Raw genomic sequence first — 23,294 nt, forward strand, 5'->3', positions numbered from 1 at the left:
TCCTTACACCACACTAGAGATTCCAGAGATTCCTACATAGTGCAGGGGCTTACGTTTATCTCTGTGTGGAGCTGAACACAGCCTAGAGCCAGAGACTGGAGAGAGTCCCTTTACCGCACTAGATATTCCTACATAGTGCAGGGGCTTACTGTTATCTCTGTGAGGAGCTGAACACAGCCCACAGCCAGAGACTGGAGAGAATCCCTACACTGCACTAGAGATTCCAGAGATTCCTACATAGTGCAGAGGCTTACTGTTATGTCTGTATGGAGCTGAACACAGCCCACAGCCAGAGACTGGAGAGAATCCCTACACCACACTAGAGATTCCAGAGATTCCTACATAGTGCAGGGGCTTACTGTTATCTCTGTGAGGAGCTGAGCACAGCCCACAGCCAGAGACTGGAGAGAATCCCTACACTGCACTAGAGATTCCAGAGATTCCTACATAGTGCAGGGCCTTACTGTTATGTCTGTGTGGAACTGAACACAACCCGGAGCTACTGACTGGAAAGAATCCCTACACCACACTAGAGATTCCTACATAGTGCAGAGGCTTACTGTTATCTCTTTGTGGAACTGAACACAACCCGGAGCCACTGACTGGAGAGCGTTTTTACACCACACTAGAGATTCCTACATAGTGCAGGGGCTTACTGTTATGTCTGTGTGGACTATTGAGAAAAATGCCCCCCACCTGCAGAGGCACATGGAGTAGACTACAGAGAAAAATGACCCCCACCTACAGAGACACATGGATGAGACTAGAGAAAAGTGCCCCCCACTTGCAGAGACACATGGAGGAGGCTATAGAGAAAAGTGCCCCCCAACCTACAGAGACACATGGAGGAGACTGTGAGGGACGTCCTGAGATATGATGAGAATTATGGACCTTTATTCATGTCAGTCAGCTACTCCGTGATGTCACCCCCTCCCTTCCTGCTGCTTGGATTAGGTTTATAACCTAATTTCAATCGTCTTCTCCAGGCGATTCGGAGCCGTCAGAAGAGTTTCGATATTGGGGGATACATCGCCCCCACAAACAAGACAGGCATATTTTCATATTCCTGAGGGCCAGACGCACGTAACACATATTTCGGCAAAACTGTATGATGTGCGTAGCCCTCAATAATTAATAACTGGCTAAAGGAAGACACAGGACTCTCATATTTCCTATCAAAACGGAGATTAATTCACAACAATATAAATGAGGGTCATATCTTTCGTGTAAAATGCTCATGGGCAGAGTAATGAACAAAAATTGAAAATCCATACTTTCCCTGGACAAGTAGAAGGCCAGCCCAGAAGGTCACCAGGTGGAAGGGGACATGGATTGTAGCCAGTTTGATAAACACCGTACGGACATTTTTGGGCGTTCTCCTTCGGGTGGTCTAGTGTGGTGCACGTGGGGGAAGATCCAGAAACCGTGTGGCCACACAGCGCCCCCCTGTGCCCGCTATGGAATAAGGCAATAGATACAACTGATATCTGCTTGTGATCCATGACTTACCTGTAAATGTATTCTGACATTATATAAATAAATTTCTATAAATTCCATCTTGAATATATTGTAGTATCTAGTGTGCCCTTGAGGCAATTAAAAATATAATTTAATCTTGAGCTGTTTCTTTTATCCCGATCTATGAACGACATGCCCATGTGCTCGGCCTAATAGTTTATGCCAAGGATCATTGTGGGGCATTCAGTGAGATCAGGGGAGGATTAGATATATTCCGCTTGCAGGAGTCAGGGGAAAATATACCTTACTCTCACCGGGAACCCTTCAATCATCGGCATAGTAGAATAGCGGCCTCCTTGCTTATCGTCTGGCAATTCCACAATTCACCTGACTATAAGAGGGGCGCTAGAGAGCGAGTCACGTGCTCTGTCTGGTGGAAAGGGGGGGGGTGCTCTTTCCTTTTCCTCCCCCCTTTTCCTGACAGACTATAGAGAAAAGTGCCCCCCACCTACAGAGAGACATCGGAGGACACTATAGAAAAAAGTGCCCCCACCTACAGTGACACATGAAGGAGACTATAGAGAAAAATGCACTCCACCTACAGAGACACATGGACGACACTATAGAGCAGGGGTGGGGAACCTCCGGCCCGCGGGCTGTATGCGGCCCCGATGACTTTTTATGCAGCCTCTGGGACCATTCCAGGGGACCGCAGTACTCGGGGGGGTAGCCGTGGTCTTGGCTGCCGGCACTTTAAATCACAATGTGTGGTGCAAACACCATTACGTCCTCAGCCTGCTGGTCTGTGCCAGACTGCTGAAGACGTACTTTCTGGGAGGAGTAAGCATGAGATCCGCTGTGCTCCCGTCCTACAGAAGAAGAGGAGCAGCAGATTTACCGGCCTCCCTGTACATGCCTCATGGTGCTGTGAGCCTCCTGTGAGCCGTGCTCCTCCTGCTTCCCACGGTATTGTGCTCCTCCTGCTTCCCACGGTATTGTGCGCCTCCTGCCTCCCACGGTACTGTGCGCCTCCTGCTGCTGTGTAACTCCTGCCTCCCTTAGTACTGCGAGCCTCCTGCCTCTGGCAGTGCAGTGAGCCTCCTGCCTCTGGCAGTGCAGTGAGCCTCCTGCCTCTGGCAGTGCAGTGAGCCTCCTGCCTCTGGCAGTGCAGTGAGCCTCCTGCCTCTGGCAGTGCAGTGAGCCTCCTGCCTCTGGCAGTGCAGTGAGCCTCCTGCCTCCCGCGGTGCTGTGAGCCTCCTGCGGTGCTGGGACCCTCCTGCCTCCTGTGGTGCTGTGAGCCTCCTGCGGTACTGGCAGCCTCCTGCCTCTCGCGGTGCTGTGAGCCTCCTGTGGTGCTGTGAGACCTCTGCCCCCGTGGAGCTGTGTACTATCCCTAGTACTGTGTATGCCCACCAGCGCTGTGTGCCCTTCTCCATGTCCTGTGTGCCCCCCTCCCAGTCCTGTGTGCCACCCCCCACTGCTGTGTGCCACACCTCAGTCCTGTACATGTCCCCCAGTTCTGTTTGTGCCCCTCTAGTGCGGTCCGTGCCACTGCCAGTGCCATCCATCCCATCAGTACGGTCTGTGCCAACCAGTGATTTCCGAGCCCGTCCTTCCTGTGTCCTGTGATGTGTATATGTCTTCAGCCCCTCCTGTGATGTGTATATGTGGCGCCCTGGACAAGCCAGGGGCCACAGAACACAACACCTACACACCCCACACTCCCAGCAGGCACACCGAAGTCAGACAAAAACCCTTGTTGCCTTCCTCCAGGGGCTGATGATCACACCAGGGGGTGGGCCAGGCGGTTGGTCCCGCCCACCGAGGAGTTCACAGTCCTGGAGGCGGGAAAAGAGCTCAGTTGAGTTTGAGAGGAGTTGAGGAGTGGACAGAGTTAAGCTAGGGAAGTGAAAGTGGTAGGAGGAAAGTGGTAAAGGAGCAACTGACTGACAGCGTCCGGGTGTGTGGCCCGGGCGAGACAGCAAGGTTGGCAGACGGTGGTGACCGTCTGCAGGAGTGGCCTATCGGAGTTACCGTGAGGACTGAGGACGGGCGGTGGCCCGGCGGTACCGGACCGGTACACGAAGAGAAGTCTGCACCATCTGGCAGGGGCTTGCGGACCCCGGCAAGGCTAGGAGTCGCCGTGAATTTGCCGAATCCGTTAGTGAAGGGGACCTCCTGGGTCTCCAAACAGCTAAGTCCCGACAGAAGGCAACAGTCCAACCAGAATAGGGAAACACCGCCACCGCCAAGGCAACCGTTTCTCAGGGCCAGAGCCTGCGGGCAAGAAGAGGGCTCCTCCAGCCCACATCCAAGCTGGGGAGTGGGTTACCGGTGGGGACCCATCGGAACCAACAACCGTACACAGGTGCAGGGAAAGGCAGTCACCATCAACCTGCAGGGAGTAACAACACCGCAGCCGTCTGTGGGACCCGTCCATCCAGCTGAGTGTTTTACCGAGAACTGTGTCTTCATCATTGGGCTGAGTGAGTACCACAGTGCCGTGCGGCACAGCGCTGCCTCTGCGACCCTGCACCTCTCCAGGCCCCATAACCCGCCTGCCATTCACCCCTACCACATCACCGGGCCCCGGGACAACCAACCCCCTACCCACGGAGGGGAGATCTAACAACAAAGCTGCTCCCAGTCACCGCTCCCGGGATCCCCGTCCAGAGCAGCAGTGGTGTCACCATTATCACCACAACCGTGGGTGGCGTCACGGACAATAAATCCCCACAATCAACCCCCTTTTCACTCACGGGCGAGGAGCGCCGCTCGAGTCCCCGGGATCCGGCCCACCGCTCGGGCCACCACCGAGCAGCGGCAGCCGCCGCAGCAGCATCGGCCGGACCCAAGCAGTGGGAGAGCGCGGCGTCCCCTCCTCCGCCCGCGACATATATGTGACCCAGCCCCTTCTGTGATGTATATATGCGACCCATCCCCTCCTATAATGTATGTGCCCCCAACGTCTCCTGTATTGTATATAATTTTCCAATCTGTGGACTGCGCTGCAGACCAAGAAAGCTGGAAAAGCAGTTGTGTGAAGCAACATGATCAATATCACCGAACATCACAGCTGCACTATAGGGAAGCAGCTCCAGCCACCACATTAGGGGTGAGTTAATTAACTGTTTGACCAAATATATTAGGGTAAAGTTCAAGCTGATAATTTTTTGCGGCTCCCAAAGGTTGGTAGAAATTTTCAAATAGCCCCCGGCAGTGAAAAGGTTCCCCACCCCTGCTATATCGAAAACTGCCCCCACCTACAGAGACACAAGAAGGAGACTATAGAAAAAAGTGGCCCAGACCTACAGTGACACATGGAGGAGACTATAAAAAAATAGTGCCACCCACCTACAGAGACAGATTGAGGAGACTACGGAAAAAAGTTCCCTCACCTACAGAGGCACATGAAGGAGACTATAAAGAAAAGTGCCCACCACCTACTATGACACATGGAGGAGACTATAGAGAAAAGTGCCCCCCCACCTAGAGTGACACATGGAGGCGGAGACTATAGAGAAAAATGCCCCCACCTACAGAGACATGGAGGAGACTATAGAAAAAAAGTGCACCCCACCTACAGAGATACATGGAGGAGACTACGGAGAAAAGTGCCCCCACTTACATAGACATGTGGACGACACTATAGAAAAAAGTGTCCCCCACCTACAGAGACACATAGAGGAGATTATAGAGAAAAGTACCCCCAACTATTGTAGTGTGACACATGGAGGAGACTATAGAGAAAAGTGCCCCCACCTACAGAGACACACGGAGGAGGAGACTATAGAGAAAAGTGCCCCCCACCTACGGAGACACGTGGACGACACTATAGAGAAAAGTGTCCCCCACCTACAGAGACACATGGAGGAGCCTAAAGGGTAAAAACAAATAGTAAGTGAAATGTCCTGAAGAGAGCTCGGTATTTGCTCAATGTAGATGAAATTATGTAACTCCAGATATCTCCCAAGCTAAAAAAGTGCCACGCCCAACCACTAACTGGAGTCACGCCCGGCTATACCTACGTCAGCGCATTACCTAACATAATGAATGACAGCTGACAAAGCTGAGAGGCACAAACTGGCAGAACCTGTTCTCCTCTAAATACAAACAACTAATGTACACCGTCACGGCCGAAAGTGTTGGCACCCTTGAAATTGTTCCAGAAATTGAAGTATTTCTCCAAGAAATGTATTACAATTACACGTTTTATGATTTTTTTTGTGTGTATTAGAACAGCACAAACAAATTGTTGCTACCTTTGCAAAATTGTTGTTAAACAAAAACAAACAGGGCCAGTATAGGGACATTAGCACCACCAAGAGTTTATATATGTACAGTTAGGTCCAGAAATATTTGGACAGTGACACAATTTGCGCGAGTTGGGCTCTGCATGCCACCACATTGGATTTGAAATGAAATCTCTACAAGAGAATTCAAGTGCAGATTGTAACGTTTAATTTGAAGGTTTGAACAAAAATATCTGATAGAAATTGTAGGAATTGTCACATTTCTTTACAAAACACTCCACATTTTAGGAGGTCAAAAGTAATTGGACAAATAAATCAAACCCAAAAAAAATATTTTTATTTTCAATATTTTGTTGCGAATCCTTTGGAGGCAATCACTGCCTTAAGTCTGGAACCCATGGACATCACCAAACGCTGGGTTTCCTCCTTCTTAATGCTTTGCCAGGCCTTTACAGCCGCAGCCTTCAGGTCTTGCTTGTTTGTGGGTCTTTCCGTCTTAAGTCTGGATTTGAGCAAGTGAAATGCATGCTCAATTGGGTTAAGATCTGGTGATTGACTTGGCCATTGCAGAATGTTCCACTTTTTTGCACTCATGAACTCTTGGGTAGCTTTGGCTGTATGCTTGGGGTCATTGTCCATCTGTACTATGAAGCGCCGTCCGATCAACTTTGCGGCATTTGGCTGAATCTGGGCTGAAAGTATATCCCGGTACACTTCAGAATTCATCCGGCTACTCTTGTCTGCTGTTATGTCATCAATAAACACAAGTGACCCAGTGCCATTGAAAGCCATCACGTTGCCTCCACCATGTTTTACAGAGGATGTGGTGTGCCTTGGATCATGTGCCGTTCCCTTTCTTCTCCAAACTTTTTTCTTCCCATCATTCTGGTACAGGTTGATCTTTGTCTCATCTGTCCATAGAATACTTTTCCAGAACTGAGCTGGCTTCATGAGGTGTTTTTCAGCAAATTTAACTCTGGCCTGTCTATTTTTGGAATTGATGAATGGTTTGCATTTAGATGTGAACCCTTTGTATTTACTTTCATGGAGTCTTCTCTTTACTGTTGACTTAGAGACAGATACACCTACTTCACTGAGAGTGTTCTGGACTTCAGTTGATGTTGTGAACGGGTTCTTCTTCACCAAAGAAAGTATGCGGCGATCATCCACCACTGTTGTCATCCGTGGACGCCCAGGCCTTTTTGAGTTCCCAAGCTCACCAGTCAATTCCTTTTTTCTCAGAATGTACACGACTGTTGATTTTGCTACTCCAAGCATGTCTGCTATCTCTCTGATGGATTTTTTCTTTTTTTTCAGCCTCAGGATGTTCTGCTTCACCTCAATTGAGAGTTCCTTAGACCGCATGTTGTCTGGTCACAGAAACAGCTTCCAAATGCAAAACCACACACCTGTAATCAACCCCAGACCTTTTAACTACTTCATTGATTACAGGTTAACGAGGGAGACGCCTTCAGAGTTAATTGCAGCCCTTAGAGTCCCTTGTCCAATTACTTTTGGTCCCTTGAAAAAGAGGAGGCTATGCATTACAGAGCTATGATTCCTAAACCCTTTCTCCGATTTGGATGTGAAAACTCTCAGCTGGGAGTGTACACTTTCAGCCCATATTATATATATAATTGTATTTCTGAACATGTTTTTGTAAACAGCTAAAATAACAAAACTTGTGTCACTGTCCAAATATTTTTGGCCCTGACTGTACATATTTAAAGACAAACTCACAAAAATACATATAGAACTGACACATCTATAGTCATATACACTGACATACATAGATACACATCATACATGCATACAGACACACAACACAACTCTGCTGGATACATACATACATACACACATAGCTCTGCTGCATACATATGTCGCGGGCGGAGGAGGGGACGCTGCGCTCTCCCACTGCTCGGGTCCGGCTGCTGCTGCTGCTCGGTGGTGGCTCGAGCGGAGGGCCAGATCCCGGGGACTCGAGCGGCGCTCCTCGCCCGTGAGTGAAAGGGGGGTTGATTGTGGGGATTTATTGTCCTTGACGCCACCCACGGTTGTGGTGATTTAGGTGACACCACCGCTGCTCTGGACGGGGATCCCGGGAGCAGTGACAGGGAGCAGCTAAGTTGTTAGTTCTCCCCTCCGTGGGTAGGGGGTTGGTTGTCCCGGGGCCCGGTGATGGGGTAGGGATGGATGATGGCAGGCGGGTTGCAGGGCCTGGCGAGGTGCAGGGTCGCAGGGGCAGCGCTGTGCCGCACGGCACGGTGGTACTCACTCAGCCTGAGACGATGACACAGTTCTCGGTAAAACACACGGCTGGAAAGACGGGTCCCACAGACGGCTGCTGTTGCTTTTCCCCGGCAGGTTGACTGTGACTGCCTTTCCATGCACCTATGTACTTCTGATGGTTACAATGGGTTCCCACCGGTAACCCGCTCCCCGGCTTGGATATGGGCCGGAGGAGCCCCTTTTTGCCCGCAGGCGCTGGCCCTGAGAAACTGTGGCCTTGGCGGTGGCGGTGTCTCTCTCACTGGGTTGGACTGTTGCCTTCTGTCGGGACTTGACTATTTGGAAACCCAGGAGGTCCCCTTCACTAACGGATTCGGCAATTTCACGGCGACTCCTAGCCTTGCCGGGGTCCAAAAAGCCCCTGACAATGGTGCTGGCTTCTCCTTGTGTACCGGTCCGGTACCGCCGGGCCACCGCCCGTCCACGGTCCTTACGGCAACTCCGATAGGCCACTCCTGCAGACGGTCACCACCGTCTGCCAACCTTGCTGTCTCGCCCGGGCCACACACCCGGACGCTGTCAGTCAGTTGCTCCTTTTCCACTTTCCTCCTACCACTTTCACCTCCAACACTATTCTGAGCTCTTTTCTCGCCTCCAGGACTGTGAACTCCTCGGTGGGCGGGACCAACCGCCTGGCCCACCCCCTGGTGTGATCATCAGCGCCTGGAGGAAGGCAACAAGGGTTTTGTGTCTGGCTTAGATGTGCCTAACCGGGGTGTAGGGTGTGGTGGTGTAATTACCTGTGGCCCTTGGCTTGTCCAGGGCGTCACATTCCCCCTTAGCAAAATGCAGATCGTCCGCGGGCTGCCCGTCCATCACCGGTTTTATTTTTCTTTTTAACTGTAAAAAATAGAAAAACGGTAACACACAATACAATTAAAATAACATCTTCCCACATCGGGAGGTACTCTTACTTAAACGGTTTCAAACGGTTACGGCTTCCGCTCTCTCCCACCCAAGCAACCTGGCCCTGATGCTGCCCCTAGCAAACAGGCAGCACCCCTTGACCCCAGTCCTGCACAAATTGCCCGAGCGGGTTCTGTCCTTTTCAGGGGACCCACGTCCATGGGGAACCCCTGAAACACCCAGAGGATTTCCACCGGTTCCGGTGGTGGCTGGGCCCCAGCCTGCTCCACTGCGGGCCCTTCCTCTAATCTGCCTCTCCGGAGGCGGCAACGGTGGAAGCTGCAACAAAACATTCCACTAAGTTTGTGGTTGCCCTGCAAGTTCTCGGTCCTGTTCATAAAGAGTCCTTTATGCAACTTTTTAAACGGTCCCCACGGGGACAACGGTGCCGGCAACGACCGGTTTTAATCAGCAGTAAATCAGGTGAATCTTCGGTTTCATTCACTTATCATTTTGGCAAACTTTCAAACTTTCCAACACACACAGGTGGTCCCAACGGGGACGGTGAAAACGGCATTCTGCTGCCCTTAGGGTGCACTTTCGTCCTCCCCACCCGGCTCTGGGTGGAAGAACACGGGCACCAGCCCCTCCAGCGCATAACAGGCGCGGCGAGGAAGAGCTGCCCGATACCCGTTATTTCCACTCCGGGGAATGTAAGTGGCCTCCATGTCATGTAGAGCGACGACTCCTTCATCTTCTTCTGAAACGGGCTCGGTGTCAGGCCCGGAATCGCTATCGTCCGCCCCTGCGCCAGGCGGGTTACCGCCAGCTGCCGCAGCTTCCAGGCTCGCCATTCTCTCAGCCACTGTTACGAAGGGGTGTACGCCCGACGGGCCAGACGTAGCGCGGTGCATGGGCAAGGAGGACGGAGGCGGCATGTGGGCCAGGGGCAGACCGGGTCCCTCAGCCGCAACGGCCGGTCCCTCGGGGACACAGGGGCGTGGGTCACTCACCAGCTCCTCCATCATGGCCTCAATTCCATACACCCGTGCAACTGCAGCTACCTCCTCCACCTCCGCGGTCCACTGCTCCATCAGCCTACAGATCTGGCTCCGGTAGTGTCGGCAGATCCCTGCCGTTCGGGCCCTCCGCCATGCCGCTGTCCCGGGCACCGGCTCGGTAGCCTCCGCATAGCTAGGTGGAGCGGACATTCTTTGCAGGGATCAGCGGATCGTGGGGTCCCAGCGTCCTTACTTGTAGAGCCGCGAACTACATGTGGCCAGCCGCCATTTCGTCCCCCTTAGCCTCTTTCCGCCTCCTCCTCTATCAGGGCGGGGTTTTGGCCTTCGCGCCTCCACTACTCGAGGAGATGCTCGAGCGGGAACTTTTCGCGCCAAAGATGGCGGCTTCTGAAATTTTTCGGCCGGACACCTCCGGCGGTAACAAGGCGCACTTCTACCAGGCGGCAGAGCGATAAGATCCTGTTCGTGACGCCAAGTTGTCGCGGGCGGAGGAGGGGACGCTGCGCTCTCCCACTGCTCGGGTCCGGCTGCTGCTGCAGCTCGGTGGTGGCTCGAGCGGAGGGCCGGATCCCGGGGACTCGAGCGGCGCTCCTCGCCCGTGAGTAAAAGGGGGGTTGATTGTGGGGATTTATTGTCCTTGACGCCACCCACGGTTGTGGTGATTTAGGTGACACCACCGCTGCTCTGGACGGGGATCCCGGGAGCGGTGACAGGGAGCAGCTAAGTTGTTAGTTCTCCCCTCCGTGGGTAGGGGGTTGGTTGTCCCGGGGCCCGGTGATGGGGTAGGGATGGATGATGGCAGGCGGGTTGCGGGGCCTGGCGAGGTGCAGGGTCGCAGGGGCAGCGCTGTGCCGCACGGCACGGTGGTACTCACTCAGCCTGAGACGATGACACAGTTCTCGGTAAAACACACGGCTGGAAAGACGAGTCCCACAGACGGCTGCTGTTGCTTTTCCCCGGCAGGTTGACGGTGACTGCCTTTCCCTGCACCTATGTACTTCTGACGGTTCCAATGGGTTCCCACCGGTAACCCGCTCCCCGGCTTGGATATGGGCCGGAGGAGCCCCTTTTTGCCCGCAGGCGCTGGCCCTGAGAAACTGTGGCCTTGGCGGTGGCGGTGTCTCTCTCACTGGGTTGGACTGTTGCCTTCTGTCGGGACTTGACTATTTGGAAACCCAGGAGGTCCCCTTCACTAACGGATTCGGCAATTTCACGGCGACTCCTAGCCTTGCCGGGGTCCAAAAAGCCCCTGACAATGGTGCTGGCTTCTCCTTGTGTACCGGTCTGGTACCGCCGGGCCACCGCCCGTCCACGGTCCTTACGGCAACTCCGATAGGCCACTCCTGCAGACGGTCACCACCATCTGCCAACCTTGCTGTCTCGCCCGGGCCACACACCCGGATGCTGTCAGTCAGTTGCTCCTTTACCACTTTCCTCCTACCACTTTCACCTCCAACACTAATCTAAGCTCTTTTCCCGCCTCCAGGACTGTGAACTCCTTGGTGGGCGGGACCAACCGCCTGGCCCACCCCCTGGTGTGATCATCAGCCCCTGGAGGAAGGCAACAAGGCAAGGGTTTTGTGTCTGGCTTAGATGTGCCTAACCGGGGTGTAGGGTGTGGTGGTGTAATTACCTGTGGCCCCTGGCTTGTCCAGGGCGTCACACATACACATATAGCTCTGCTAAATACATACACATATAGCTCTGCTGCATACATACATAGCTCTGCTACATACATACACACATAGCTCTGCTACATACATACACAGCTCTGCTACATACATACACAGCTCTGCTACATACATACACTCATAGCTCTGCTGCATACATAAATGTGGCTCTGGGGGGCCAGCACATACGGCACCGGGGGGGGCAGGGCATACACCTAGGGGGGGAAAAGCCCATACAGCTCACCAGGGCCCATAAATCGGGGGGCGGGGAGGGCACATACCGCTCAGGTCATGGTGGAGAGGGGGCCCACACAGCACCGGAGAGAAGTGCTGTGCTGGGGGTTGCTAGCTGGCACTGCAACTCCTTCATCTGTGGGACTGAGCAGGACGTCGGGCGGTAGCTCCGCCCACAGATGAAGTTCAAACCAGGAAGTCTGCGCGCCTTAAAGGGACGGCGCCGCAGATTCCTGCCGAGGACTGCGGTCGCCGGAACTCGGCCCGGGGGCAGCAGAACTAAAGGCGAGTGGGCCCCGGCCAAGGGGCACCAGAACTGACGAGGCCAAGTGGGCCCCCCGGCTCTCCAGGGCCCCGGCATTTGCCCGGGTATGACGTGTGCTGACGCCGACCCTGCCTACTATATATAAAAAAAATGCACATAATCCACTAAAGACTAAGTTCTGAACATGTCAATGTAAAAACATTATTATTTAAGGTCACTAGATACATTCTGTATGTAAATTTCCCAAAAAAAAAATATATACACAGTGCCTTGCGAAAGTATTCAACCCCTTTGAATTTTTCACCCTTTTCCTACATTTCAGGCTTCAAACAAAGATAAAAATGTTAATGTTCTGGTGAAGAATCAACAAGTGGACACAATTGTGAAGAGGAACGAAATTTATTGCTTATTTTAAACTTTTATAAAAAATAAATAAATTGAAAATTGGGGTGTGCAATATTATTCATCCCCTGTAAGTGAATACTTTGTAGCGCCCCCTTTTGCTGCGATTACAGCACAAGTCTCTTGGGGGATGTGTCTATCAGTTTTGCACATGGAGAGGCTGAAATTCTCGCCCATTCTTCCTTTGTAAACAGCTGGAGCTGAGTGCGGTTGGATGGAGGCGTTTGTGAACAGCAGTTTTCAGCTCTTTCCACAGATTCTCGATTGGGTTCAGGTCTGGGCTGTGACTTGGCCATTCTAACACCTGGATACGGTTATTTGTGAACCATTCCATTGTAGATTTTGCTTTAGGTTTGGGATCATTGTCTTTTTGGAAGACAAATCTCTTTCCAGTCTCAGGTCTTTTGCAGACTCCAACAGGTTTTCTTCAAGAATGGTCCTGTATTTGGCTCCATCCATCTTCGCATCAATTTTAACCATCTTCCCTGTCCTGCTGAAGAAAAGCAGGCCCAAACCATGATGCTGCCACCACCATGTTTGATAGAGGGGATGGTGTGTTCAGGGTGATGAGCTGTGTTGCTTTTACGCTAAACATATTGTTTGGCATTGTGCCCAAATAGTTTGATATTAGCTTCCTCTGAGCAGAGCACCTTCTTCCACATGTTTGGTGTCTCTAGGTGGCTTGTGGCAAACTTTAAACGACACTTTTTATGGATATCTTTGAGACATGTCTTTCTTCTTGCCACTCTCCCATGAAGGCAGATTTGTGCAGTGTACGACTGATTGTTGTCCTATGGACAGACTCTCCCACCTCAGCTGTAGACCTCTGCAGTTCATCCAGAGGGATCATGGGCCTCCTGGCTGAATCTATGATCAGTCTTCTCCTTGTTTGAGATGACAGTTTGGATGGACGGCCGGGTCTTGGTAGATTTGCAGTGGTATGATGCTCCTTCCATTTCAATAGGACCGCTTGCACAGTGCTCCTTGGGATGTTTAAAGTGTTGGAAATCTTTTTGTAACCAAATCCAGCTTTAAACCTCTCCACAACAGTATCACGGACCTGCCTGTTGTGTTCCCTGGTCTTCATGATGCTCTCTGTGCTTTACACAGAACCCTGAGCCTATCACAGAGCAGGGGCATTTATACGGGGACCAAAAGTTTGGACACACCTTCTCATTCAAAGAGTTTTCTTTATTTTCATGACTGAAATTGTAGAGTCACATTGAAGGCATCAAAACTATGAATTAAAACATGTGGAATGAAATACTTAAAAAAGTGTGAAACAACTGACAATATGTCTTATATTCTAGGTTCTTCAAAGTAGCCACCTTTTGCTTTGATTACTGCTTTGCACACTCTTGGCATTCTCTTGATGAGCTTCAAGAGGTAGTCACCGGAAATGGTCTTCCAACAGTCTTGAAGGAGTTCCCAGAGATGCTTAGCACTTGTTGGCCCTTTTGCCTTCACTCTACGGTCCAGCTCACCCCAAACCATCTCGATTGGGTTCAGGTCTGGTGACTGTGGAGTCCAGGTCATCTGGTGTAGCACCCCATCACTCTCCTTCTTAGTCATATAGTCCTTACACAGCCTGGAGGTGTTTGGGGTCAATGTCCTGTTGAAAAACAAATTATGGTCCAACTAATCGCAATCCGCATGGAATAGCACGCCGCTGCAAGATGCTGTGGTATCCATGCTGGTTCAGTAAGCCTTCAATTTTGAATAAATCCCCAACAGTGTCACCAGCAAAGCACCCCCACACCATCACACCTCCTCCTCCATGCTTCACGGTGGGAACCAGCCATGTAGAGTCCATCCGTACACCTTTTCCACAAAGACACAGTGGTTGGATCCAAAGATCTAAAATTTGGACTCATCAGACCAAAGCACAGATTTCCACTGGTCTAAGGTCCATTCCTTGTGTTCTGTAGCCCAAACAAGTCTCTTCTGCTTGTTGCCTGTCCTTAGCAGTGGTTTCCTAGCAGCTATTTTACCATGAAGGCTGCTGCACAAAGTCTCCTCTTAACAGTTGTTCTAGAGATGAGAAGGTGTGTCCAAACCTTTGGTCTGTACTGTGTGTATATATATCATACAAAACATGAGATTTAAAATATATCTTTGTAATATTAGATATACACACAAGGACCTACTTCAGAAAGAAGGAAGGGGAGGAAGTATATAAATAAAAAGAAAATACAAGTAAATAAAGAGGAAATATATAATTAATACATGCTCTTTATTTATATGTATTTTCTTTTTATTTATATATCCCCCCCCCTTTTTTTTCTAAAGTGGGGGGTTGGGAGAAGAGGCCCCTAGTCAGCGGATGAGCCAAAGAGATCACAGCTCAGAGAGAGAGAGTCTCTCCACAAAACGACTATAAGTTATACACTCTACAAATCCTTTATTGAAAAATGGCAATAAGAAAGACAATATAGAAAGCAAGAACTAATAGGAAATCTTACTTACAGTTTGCAAAATTCCATGTAGGGGCCCCAAGAAGAATGTGGAAGAAGGAGCTCTGGTCACAGGAGACCAAAGGAGAACTGGGCTAAATACGAAATGCTACAAGTGGTGGAAACTAACCCTGAGAACCTCATACCCACAGTCACACATGGTGGAGGCAGCATCCTGCTGTTTGGAGTCTTTTCTTCAGCAGGGGCAGGTGCAGGGAAGCTGGTTAGAGGTAATGGGAAGATGGATGGAGCCAAATACAGGGCAATCCTGGAGGGAAACCTGTGTAAGGCTGCAGAAGACATGAGACCGGGGCGCAGGTTCACCTTCCAGCAGAACAACCACCCTCAACATCCTGCAGATCTACAATGGAGGGGTTCAGATCATATTCCTGCGTGTGAGCGGCCAACCCAAATCCACCGAGATCACAGATGTCTCCATCCAACCTCACCGTTCACAGACGTCTCCATCCAACCTCAGACGTCTCTATATCCGATCTCACCGATCACAGACGTCTCCGTCCGATCTCACCGATCACAGACGTCTCCGTCCGATCTCACCGATCACAGACGTCTCCGTCCGATCTCACCGATCACAGACGTCTCCGTCCGATCTCACCGATCACAGACGTCTCCGTCCGATCTCACCGATCACAGACGTCTCCGTCCGATCTCACCGATCACAGACGTCTCCGTCCGATCTCACCGATCACAGACGTCTCCGTCCGATCTCACCGATCACAGACGTCTCCGTCCGATCTCACCGATCACAGACGTCTCCGTCCGATCTCACCGATCACAGACGTCTCCGTCCGATCTCACCGATCACAGACGTCTCCGTCCGATCTCACCGATCACAGACGTCTCCGTCCGATCTCACCGATCACAGACGTCTCCGTCCGATCTCACCGATCACAGACGTCTCCGTCCGATCTCACCGATCACAGACGTCTCCGTCCGATCTCACCGATCACAGACGTCTCCGTCCGATCTCACCGATCACAGACGTCTCCGTCCGATCTCACCGATCACAGACGTCTCCGTCCGATCTCACCGATCACAGACGTCTCCGTCCGATCTCACCGATCACAGACGTCTCCGTCCGATCTCACCGATCACAGACGTCTCCGTCCGATCTCACCGATCACAGACGTCTCCGTCCGATCTCACCGATCACAGACGTCTCCGTCCGATCTCACCGATCACAGACGTCTCCGTCCGATCTCACCGATCACAGACGTCTCCGTCCGATCTCACCGATCACAGACGTCTCCGTCCGATCTCACCGATCACAGACGTCTCCGTCCGATCTCACCGATCACAGACGTCTCCGTCCGATCTCACCGATCACAGACGTCTCCGTCCGATCTCACCGATCACAGACGTCTCCGTCCGATCTCACCGATCACAGACGTCTCCGTCCGATCTCACCGATCACAGACGTCTCCGTCCGATCTCACCGATCACAGACGTCTCCGTCCGATCTCACCGATCACAGACGTCTCCGTCCGATCTCACCGATCACAGACGTCTCCGTCCGATCTCACCGATCACAGACGTCTCCGTCCGATCTCACCGATCACAGACGTCTCCGTCCGATCTCACCGATCACAGACGTCTCCGTCCGATCTCACCGATCACAGACGTCTCCGTCCGATCTCACCGATCACAGACGTCTCCGTCCGATCTCACCGATCACAGACGTCTCCGTCCGATCTCCACCGATCACAGACGTCTCCGTCCGATCTCACGATCACAGACGTCTCCGTCCGATCTCACCGATCACAGACGTCTCCGTCCGATCTCACCGATCACAGACGTCTCCCGTCCGATCTCACCGATCACAGACGTCTCCGTCCAATCTCACCGATCAAAGACGTCTCCGTCCAATCTCACCGATCAAAGACGTCTCCGTCCGATCTCACCGATCACAGACGTCTCCGTCCGATCTCACCGATCACAGACGTCTCTGTCCGATCTCACCGATCACAAACGTCTCTGTCCAATCTCACCGATCAAAGACGTCTCCGTCCGATCTCACCGATCACAGACGTCTCTGTCCGATCTCACCGATCACAGACGTCTCTGTCCGATCTCACCGATCACAGACGTCTCTGTCCGATCTCACCGATCACAAACGTCTCTGTCCAATCTCACCGATCAAAGACGTCTCCGTCCGATCTCACCGATCACAGGACGTCTCTGTCCGATCTCACCGATCACAGACGTCTCTGTCCGATCTCACCGATCACAAACGTCTCTGTCCAATCTCACCGATCACAGACGTCTCCGTCCGATCTCACCGATCACAGACGTCTCTGTCCGATCTCACCGATCACAAACGTCTCTGGTCCAATCTCAACGATCAAAGACGTCTCCGTCCGATCTCACCGATCACAGACGTCTCCTGTCCGATCTCACCGATCACAGACGTCTCTGTCCCGATCTCACCGATCACAAACGTCTCTGTCCAATCTCACCGATCACAGACGTCGCCATCTGATTTCACTGATCACAGACGTCAACGTCCAATGTCACTGAGTGAGAGGAGAGGATAATGTCACCTCTAGATGTGCAAAGCTGGAGAGACCCCAAAAGAGGGAGAGAGGTGGTCCAACAAAGTACTGACTCCCCGGGGCTGAATACAAACGCAAGACACAAATTCAGATTTATATTTTTAAAATATTTATAAAACCAGATATTGTGTGCGTCCCCCCCAAATGTGCCCCATACCCCCCCAATATGTGACCTCAATCTGCCTCCCCCATCTTGCGTCGTCACACGCTCCTCCTCCTTCCCTGTGCACTCCTCCCTAGTCTACGCACTCCTCCCAGCACGCTCCTCCACCATCCCCGAACGCTCTCCCCCATCCCCGCACACTCCTCCCCCATCATCACAAGCTCCTCCCCATCCCTGAACGCTACTCCTCTAGCACGCTCCTCCTCCATCCCGCACACTCCTCCATCCCCGCACGCCCCTCCCCCATCCCCGAACGCTCCTCCCCCATCCCTGCACACTCCTCCCCAGCACGCTCCTCCCCCATCCCCACACACTCATCCCCCATCCCCGCACACTCCTCCCCCATCATCACAAGCTCCTCCCCATCCCTGAACGCTACGCTCCTCTAGCACGCTCCTCCTCCATCCCCGCACGCTCCTCCTCCATCCCCGCACGCTCCTCCCCCAGCACGCTCCTCCCCCATCCCCACACGCTCATCCCCCCATCATCACAAGCTCCTCCCCCATCACTGAACGCTACTCCTCTAGCACGCTCCTCCTCCATCCCCGCACACTCCTCCTCCATTCCAGCACGCCTCATCCCCATCCCCACACGCTCCTCCCCCATCCCAGCACGCTCCTCCCCCCATTCCCACACGCTTTTCCCCATCCCCACATGCTCCTCCCCCATCCCCCACACGCTCCTCCCCCAGCCCCGCTCCTCCCCCCATCCCCACACGCTCCTCCCCCATCCCCACACGCTCCTCCCCCATCCCCCACACGCTCCTCCCCCATCCCCACACGCTCCTCCCCCATCCCCACACGCTCCTCCCAGCACGCTCCTCCCCCATCCCCACACGCTCCTCCCCATCCCCACATGCTTCTCCCCCATCCCACACGCTCCTCCCCCCCCACACTCCCCACACGCTCCTCCTCAGCCCGCTCCTCCCCCATCCCCCACAAGCTCCTCCCCCATCCCCCACAAGCTCTTCCAGAGCACGCTCCTCCCCATCCCCACAAGCTCCTCCCCCATACGCTCCTCCAGAGCACGCTCCTCTCCCATCCCCCCACACGCTCCTCCAGAGCACGCTCCTCCAGAGCACGCTCCTCCAGAGCACGCTCCTCCAGAGCACGCTCCTCCAGAGCACGCTCCTCCCCCATCCCCCACACGCTCCTCCAGAGCACGCTCCTCCAGAGCACGCTCCTCCAGAGCACGCTCCTCCAGAGCACGCTCCTCCAGAGCACGCTCCTCCAGAGCACGCTCCTCCCCCATCCCTCACACGCTCCTCCAGAGCACGCTTCTCCCCCATACGCTCCTCCCCAGCAGGCTCCTCCCCCATCCCCCATGCGCTCCTCCCCCATCCCCCACGCGCTCCTCCCCAGCACGCTCCTCCCCCATCCCCCACGCGCTCCTCCCCAGCACGCTCCTCCCCCATCGCCCACGCGCTCCTCTACCATCCCCCCGTGCTCCACCACAGCACGCTCCTCCCCCATCCCCACGCGCTCCTCCACAGCACGCTCCTCCCCCATCCCACGCGCTCCTCCACATCCCCCATCCCCACGCGCTCCTCCACAGAACACTCCTCCCCCCATCCCCAGGCGCTCCTCCCAGCACGCTCCTCCCCCATCCCCAGGCGCTCCTCCCCAGCACGCTCCTCCCCCCCTCCCCCACACGCTCCTCCCTCATCCGCACGTGCTCCTCCCCAGCACGCTCCTCCCCAGCACGCTCACCCCTCCCATAGCACGCTCCTCCCCCCTCCCAAAGCATGCCCCTCCCCTTTCCACCACAGCGCTCCTCCCCAGCACGTTCCTCCCCCTCCCCCACACGCTCCTCCCCAGCACGCTCCTTTCCCCTCCCCCACACGCTCCTCCCCAGCACGCTCCTCCCCCTCCCCCACACGCTCCTCCCCAGCACGCTCCTTTCCCCTCCCCCACATGCTCCTCCCCAGCACGTCTCCCCCAGCACGCTCCTCCCCCACGCGTTTCTCCCCCACCCCCACACGCTCCTCCCCCCCCTGCACGCTTCTCCCCCTCCCCCCGCACGCTCCTCGCCCCTCCCCCACACGCTCCTCCCCAGCACGCTTCTCCCCCTCCCTCACACGCTCCTCCCCCCTCCCCACACGCTCTTCCCACACGCTCCTCCCCCCGATGCTCCTCCCCCGCACGTTCCTTGCCCCTCCCCCACACGTTCCTCGCCCCTCCCCCACACGTTCCTCGCCCCTCCCCCACACGCTCCTCCCCCCTCCCCCACACGCTCCTCCCCCCTCCCCACACGCCTCCTCCTCCCTCCCCCACACGCTCCTCCTCCCTCCCCCACACGCTCCTCTCCCCTCCCCAGCACGCTCCTCCCCAGCACGCTCCTCCTCCCTCCCCAGCACGCTCCTCCCCAGCACGCTCCTCCTCCCTCCCCAGCACCGCTCCTCCCCCAGCATGCTCCTCCCCCAGCACGCTCCTCCCCCCTCCCCCGCACGCTCCATCCCCGCACGCTCCTCCCCCCTCCCCCTCCATCCCCGCACGCTCCTCCCCCCTCCCCCTCCATCCCCGCACGCTCCTCCCCCCTCCCCCCCCGCATGCTCCTCCCCCGCACGCTCCTCCCCCCTCCCCCGCACGCTCTTTCCTCTCCCACACCGCTCCTCCCCAGCACGCTCCTCCCCCGCATGCTCCTCCCCCCCTCCCCCGCACGCTCCTCCCCCCTCCCCCGCACGCTCCTCGCCCCTCCCCCGCACGCTCCTCGCCCCTCCCCCGCACGCTCCTCGCCCCTCCCCCGCACGCTCCTCGCCCCCTCCACCGCACGCTTCTCGCCCCTCCCCCCGCACGCTTCTCGCCCCTCCCCCGCACGCTTCTCGCCCCTCCCCCACACGCTCCTCCCACACGCTTCTCCCCCCTCCCTCACACACTCCTCCTCCCTCCCCCACACGCTCCTCCCCAGCACGCTTCTCCCCCCCTCCCTCCACGCTCCTCCCCAGCATGCTCTTCCCCTGCATGCTTCTCCACCCTCCCCCACACGCTCCTTCCCCCCTCCCCCACACGCTCTCCCCCGCACGCTCCTCCCCCGCACGCTTCTCTCTCCTCCCCCCACACGCTCTTCCCCTCTCCCCCCTCCTCCCCCACACGCTCCTCCCCCTATGCTCCTCCACCGCACGCTTCTCGCCCCTCCCCCCACACGCTCTTCCCCCCTCCCCCACACGCTCTTCCCCCCCCACACGCTCCTCCCCCCTCCCCCACACGCTCCTCCTCCCTCCCCCACACCGCTCCTCCTCCCTCCCCCACACGCTCCTCCTCCCTCCCCCACACGCTCCTCCCCAGCACGCTCCTCCTTCCTCCCCCACACGCTCCTCCTCCCTCCCACGCACGCTCCTCCTCCCTCCCCACACGCTCCTCCCCAGCACGCTCCTCCTTCCTCCCCCCACACGCTCCTCCTCCCTCCCACGCACGCTCCTCCTCCCTCCCCCACACGCTCCTCCCCCAGCACGCTCCTCCTTCCTCCCCCCACACGCTCCTCCTCCCTCCCACGCACGCTCCTCCTCCTCCCTCCCCCACACGCTCCTCCCCCCTCCCACGCTCCTCTCCCCTCCCCCGCACGCTCCTCCCCCCCTCTCCCGCACGCTCCTCCCCCTCTCCCGCACGCTCCTCCCTCCCTCTCCACATGCTCCTCCCCCCCTCCCCCAAACGCTCTTTCCCCAGCACGCTCCTCCCCCCTCTCCCACGCGCTCCTCCCCCCTCTCCCATACGCTCCTCCCCAGCACGCTCCTCCCCCCCTCCCCGCACGCTCCTCCCCCCTCCCCCGCACGCTCCTCCCCAGCACGCTCCTCCCCCCTCCCCCTCCTCCTACCCCTCCCCCGCACGCTACTCCCCCTCCCCTCCCTCCCTCGCACGCTCCTCCCCCTCCTCCGCACGCTCCTCCCCCATCCCCACACGCTCCTCCCCCAGCATGCTCCTCCCCCGCACGCTCCTCCCCCCTCCCCCGCACGCTCCTCCTCCGCACTCCCCTCCCCACACGCTCCTCCCCAGCACACCCCTCCCCCATCCCCACACGCTCCTCCCCAGCACACCCCTCCCCCATCCCTACACGCTCTTCCCCAACCCCCCCCCCCCCCCCCATCCCCACACGCTCCTCCCCAGCACACCCCTCCCCCATCCCCACACGCTCCTCCCCAGCACACCCCCTCCCCATCCCCCACACGCTCCTCCCAGCACACCCCTCCCCCATCCCCACACGCTCCCTCCCCAGCACACCCCCTCCCCCATCCCCACACGCTCCTCCCCAGCACACCCCCTCCCCCATCCCCACACGCTCCTCCCCAGCACACCCCTCCCCCATCCCCACACGCTCCTCCCCAGCACACCCTTCCCCCATCCCCACACGCTCCTCCCCAGCACGCCCTTCCCCATCCCCACACGCTCCTCCCCAGCACGCCCCTCCCCCATCCCCACACGCTCCTCCCCAGCACGCCCTTCCCCATCCCCACACGCTCCTCCCCAGCACGCCCTTCCCCATCCCCACACGCCTCCTCCCCAGCACGCCCCTCCTCCATCCCCACACACGGCTCCTCCCCAGCACGCTCCTCCTCCATCCCCACACGCTCCTCCCCAGCACGCCCCCTCCCCCATCCCCACACGCTCCTCCCCAGCACGCCCCTCCCCCATCCCCACACGCCCCTCCCAGCACGCCCCTCCCCAGCACGCCCCTCCCCCATCCCCACACGCCCCTCCCCAGCACACTCCTCCATCCCCACACGCTCCTCCCCAGCACGCCCCTCCTCCATCCCCACACGCTCCTCCCCAGCACGCCCCTCCCCCATCCCACACGCTCCTCCCCAGCACACCCCTCATCCATCCCCACACGCTCCTCCCCAGCACGCCCCTCCCCCATCCCACACGCTCCTCCCCAGCACACCCCTCATCCATCCCCACACGCTCCTCCCCAGCACGCCCCTCCCCCATCCCCACACGCTCCTCCCCAGCACACCCCTCATCCATCCCACACGCTCCTCCCCAGCACGCCCCTCCCCATCCCTACACGCCCCTCCCCATCCCCGCACACTCCTTTCCAGCACGCTCCTCCCTCCCTCATGCCCGCACACCCCTATATCAGTCACCTGTACAGATGGACGGTCACCGTCTCCTCGTCCTCCCTCCCGTCGTTGTCCGCCTCCTGCAGCGCTGGTACCGGACCTCCTGCCGCCCTGCGCTCATTTCGCCGCCTCTCCGCGTCTTCACGTGATGCTGCGCTCCCGGCAACCACCGCACCTGTCACACCGGGAAAAGCGGGAACCACGCCCCCACCTGCAGGACCCGCCCCACAGGTGTGACTTGGTTTTAACCATTAAGCTGCCGGCGGAGATCGGAGTCCGATAATCGCCAGAAGCGCGCGACGGCACCTGAGCCCAACGTGTACAGTGCCCGATATATTACTGCCCCGATATATTACTTCCCCGATATTACTGCCCTGATATTAATGCTTGATATTAGTGCCCCGATATATTACTGCCCTGATATATTACTGCCCCCGATATATTACTGCCCTGATATTACTGCCCTGATATTTACTGCCCTGATATTACTGCCCTGATATATTACTGCCCTGATATATTACTGCCCGATATATTACTGCCCTGATATTACTGCCCTGATATTACTGCCCTGATATTACTGCCCTGATATATTACTGCCCTGATATTACTGCCC

General features: G+C 56.1%; 1 protein-coding gene across 1 annotated transcript in view; it reads right to left on the reverse strand.

Moving 5' to 3' along the window:
• GGT6 (gamma-glutamyltransferase 6) overlaps positions 1–22,932 on the reverse strand; it is a gene marked incomplete at its 5' end in the record, with an annotated part of 61,843 nt that extends 38,911 nt beyond the window's left edge. The window contains one exon of the mRNA XM_075330630.1: positions 22,706–22,932. Within this exon, the coding sequence (XP_075186745.1) occupies positions 22,706–22,932 (227 nt within the window). The remainder of the gene's footprint in view (positions 1–22,705) is intronic.
• Between the last annotated feature and the right edge of the window lie 362 nt (positions 22,933–23,294).

Source organism: Anomaloglossus baeobatrachus, chromosome 1 (genome assembly GCF_048569485.1).
Source record: "Anomaloglossus baeobatrachus isolate aAnoBae1 chromosome 1, aAnoBae1.hap1, whole genome shotgun sequence".
Classification (NCBI taxonomy): domain Eukaryota; kingdom Metazoa; phylum Chordata; class Amphibia; order Anura; family Aromobatidae; genus Anomaloglossus; species Anomaloglossus baeobatrachus.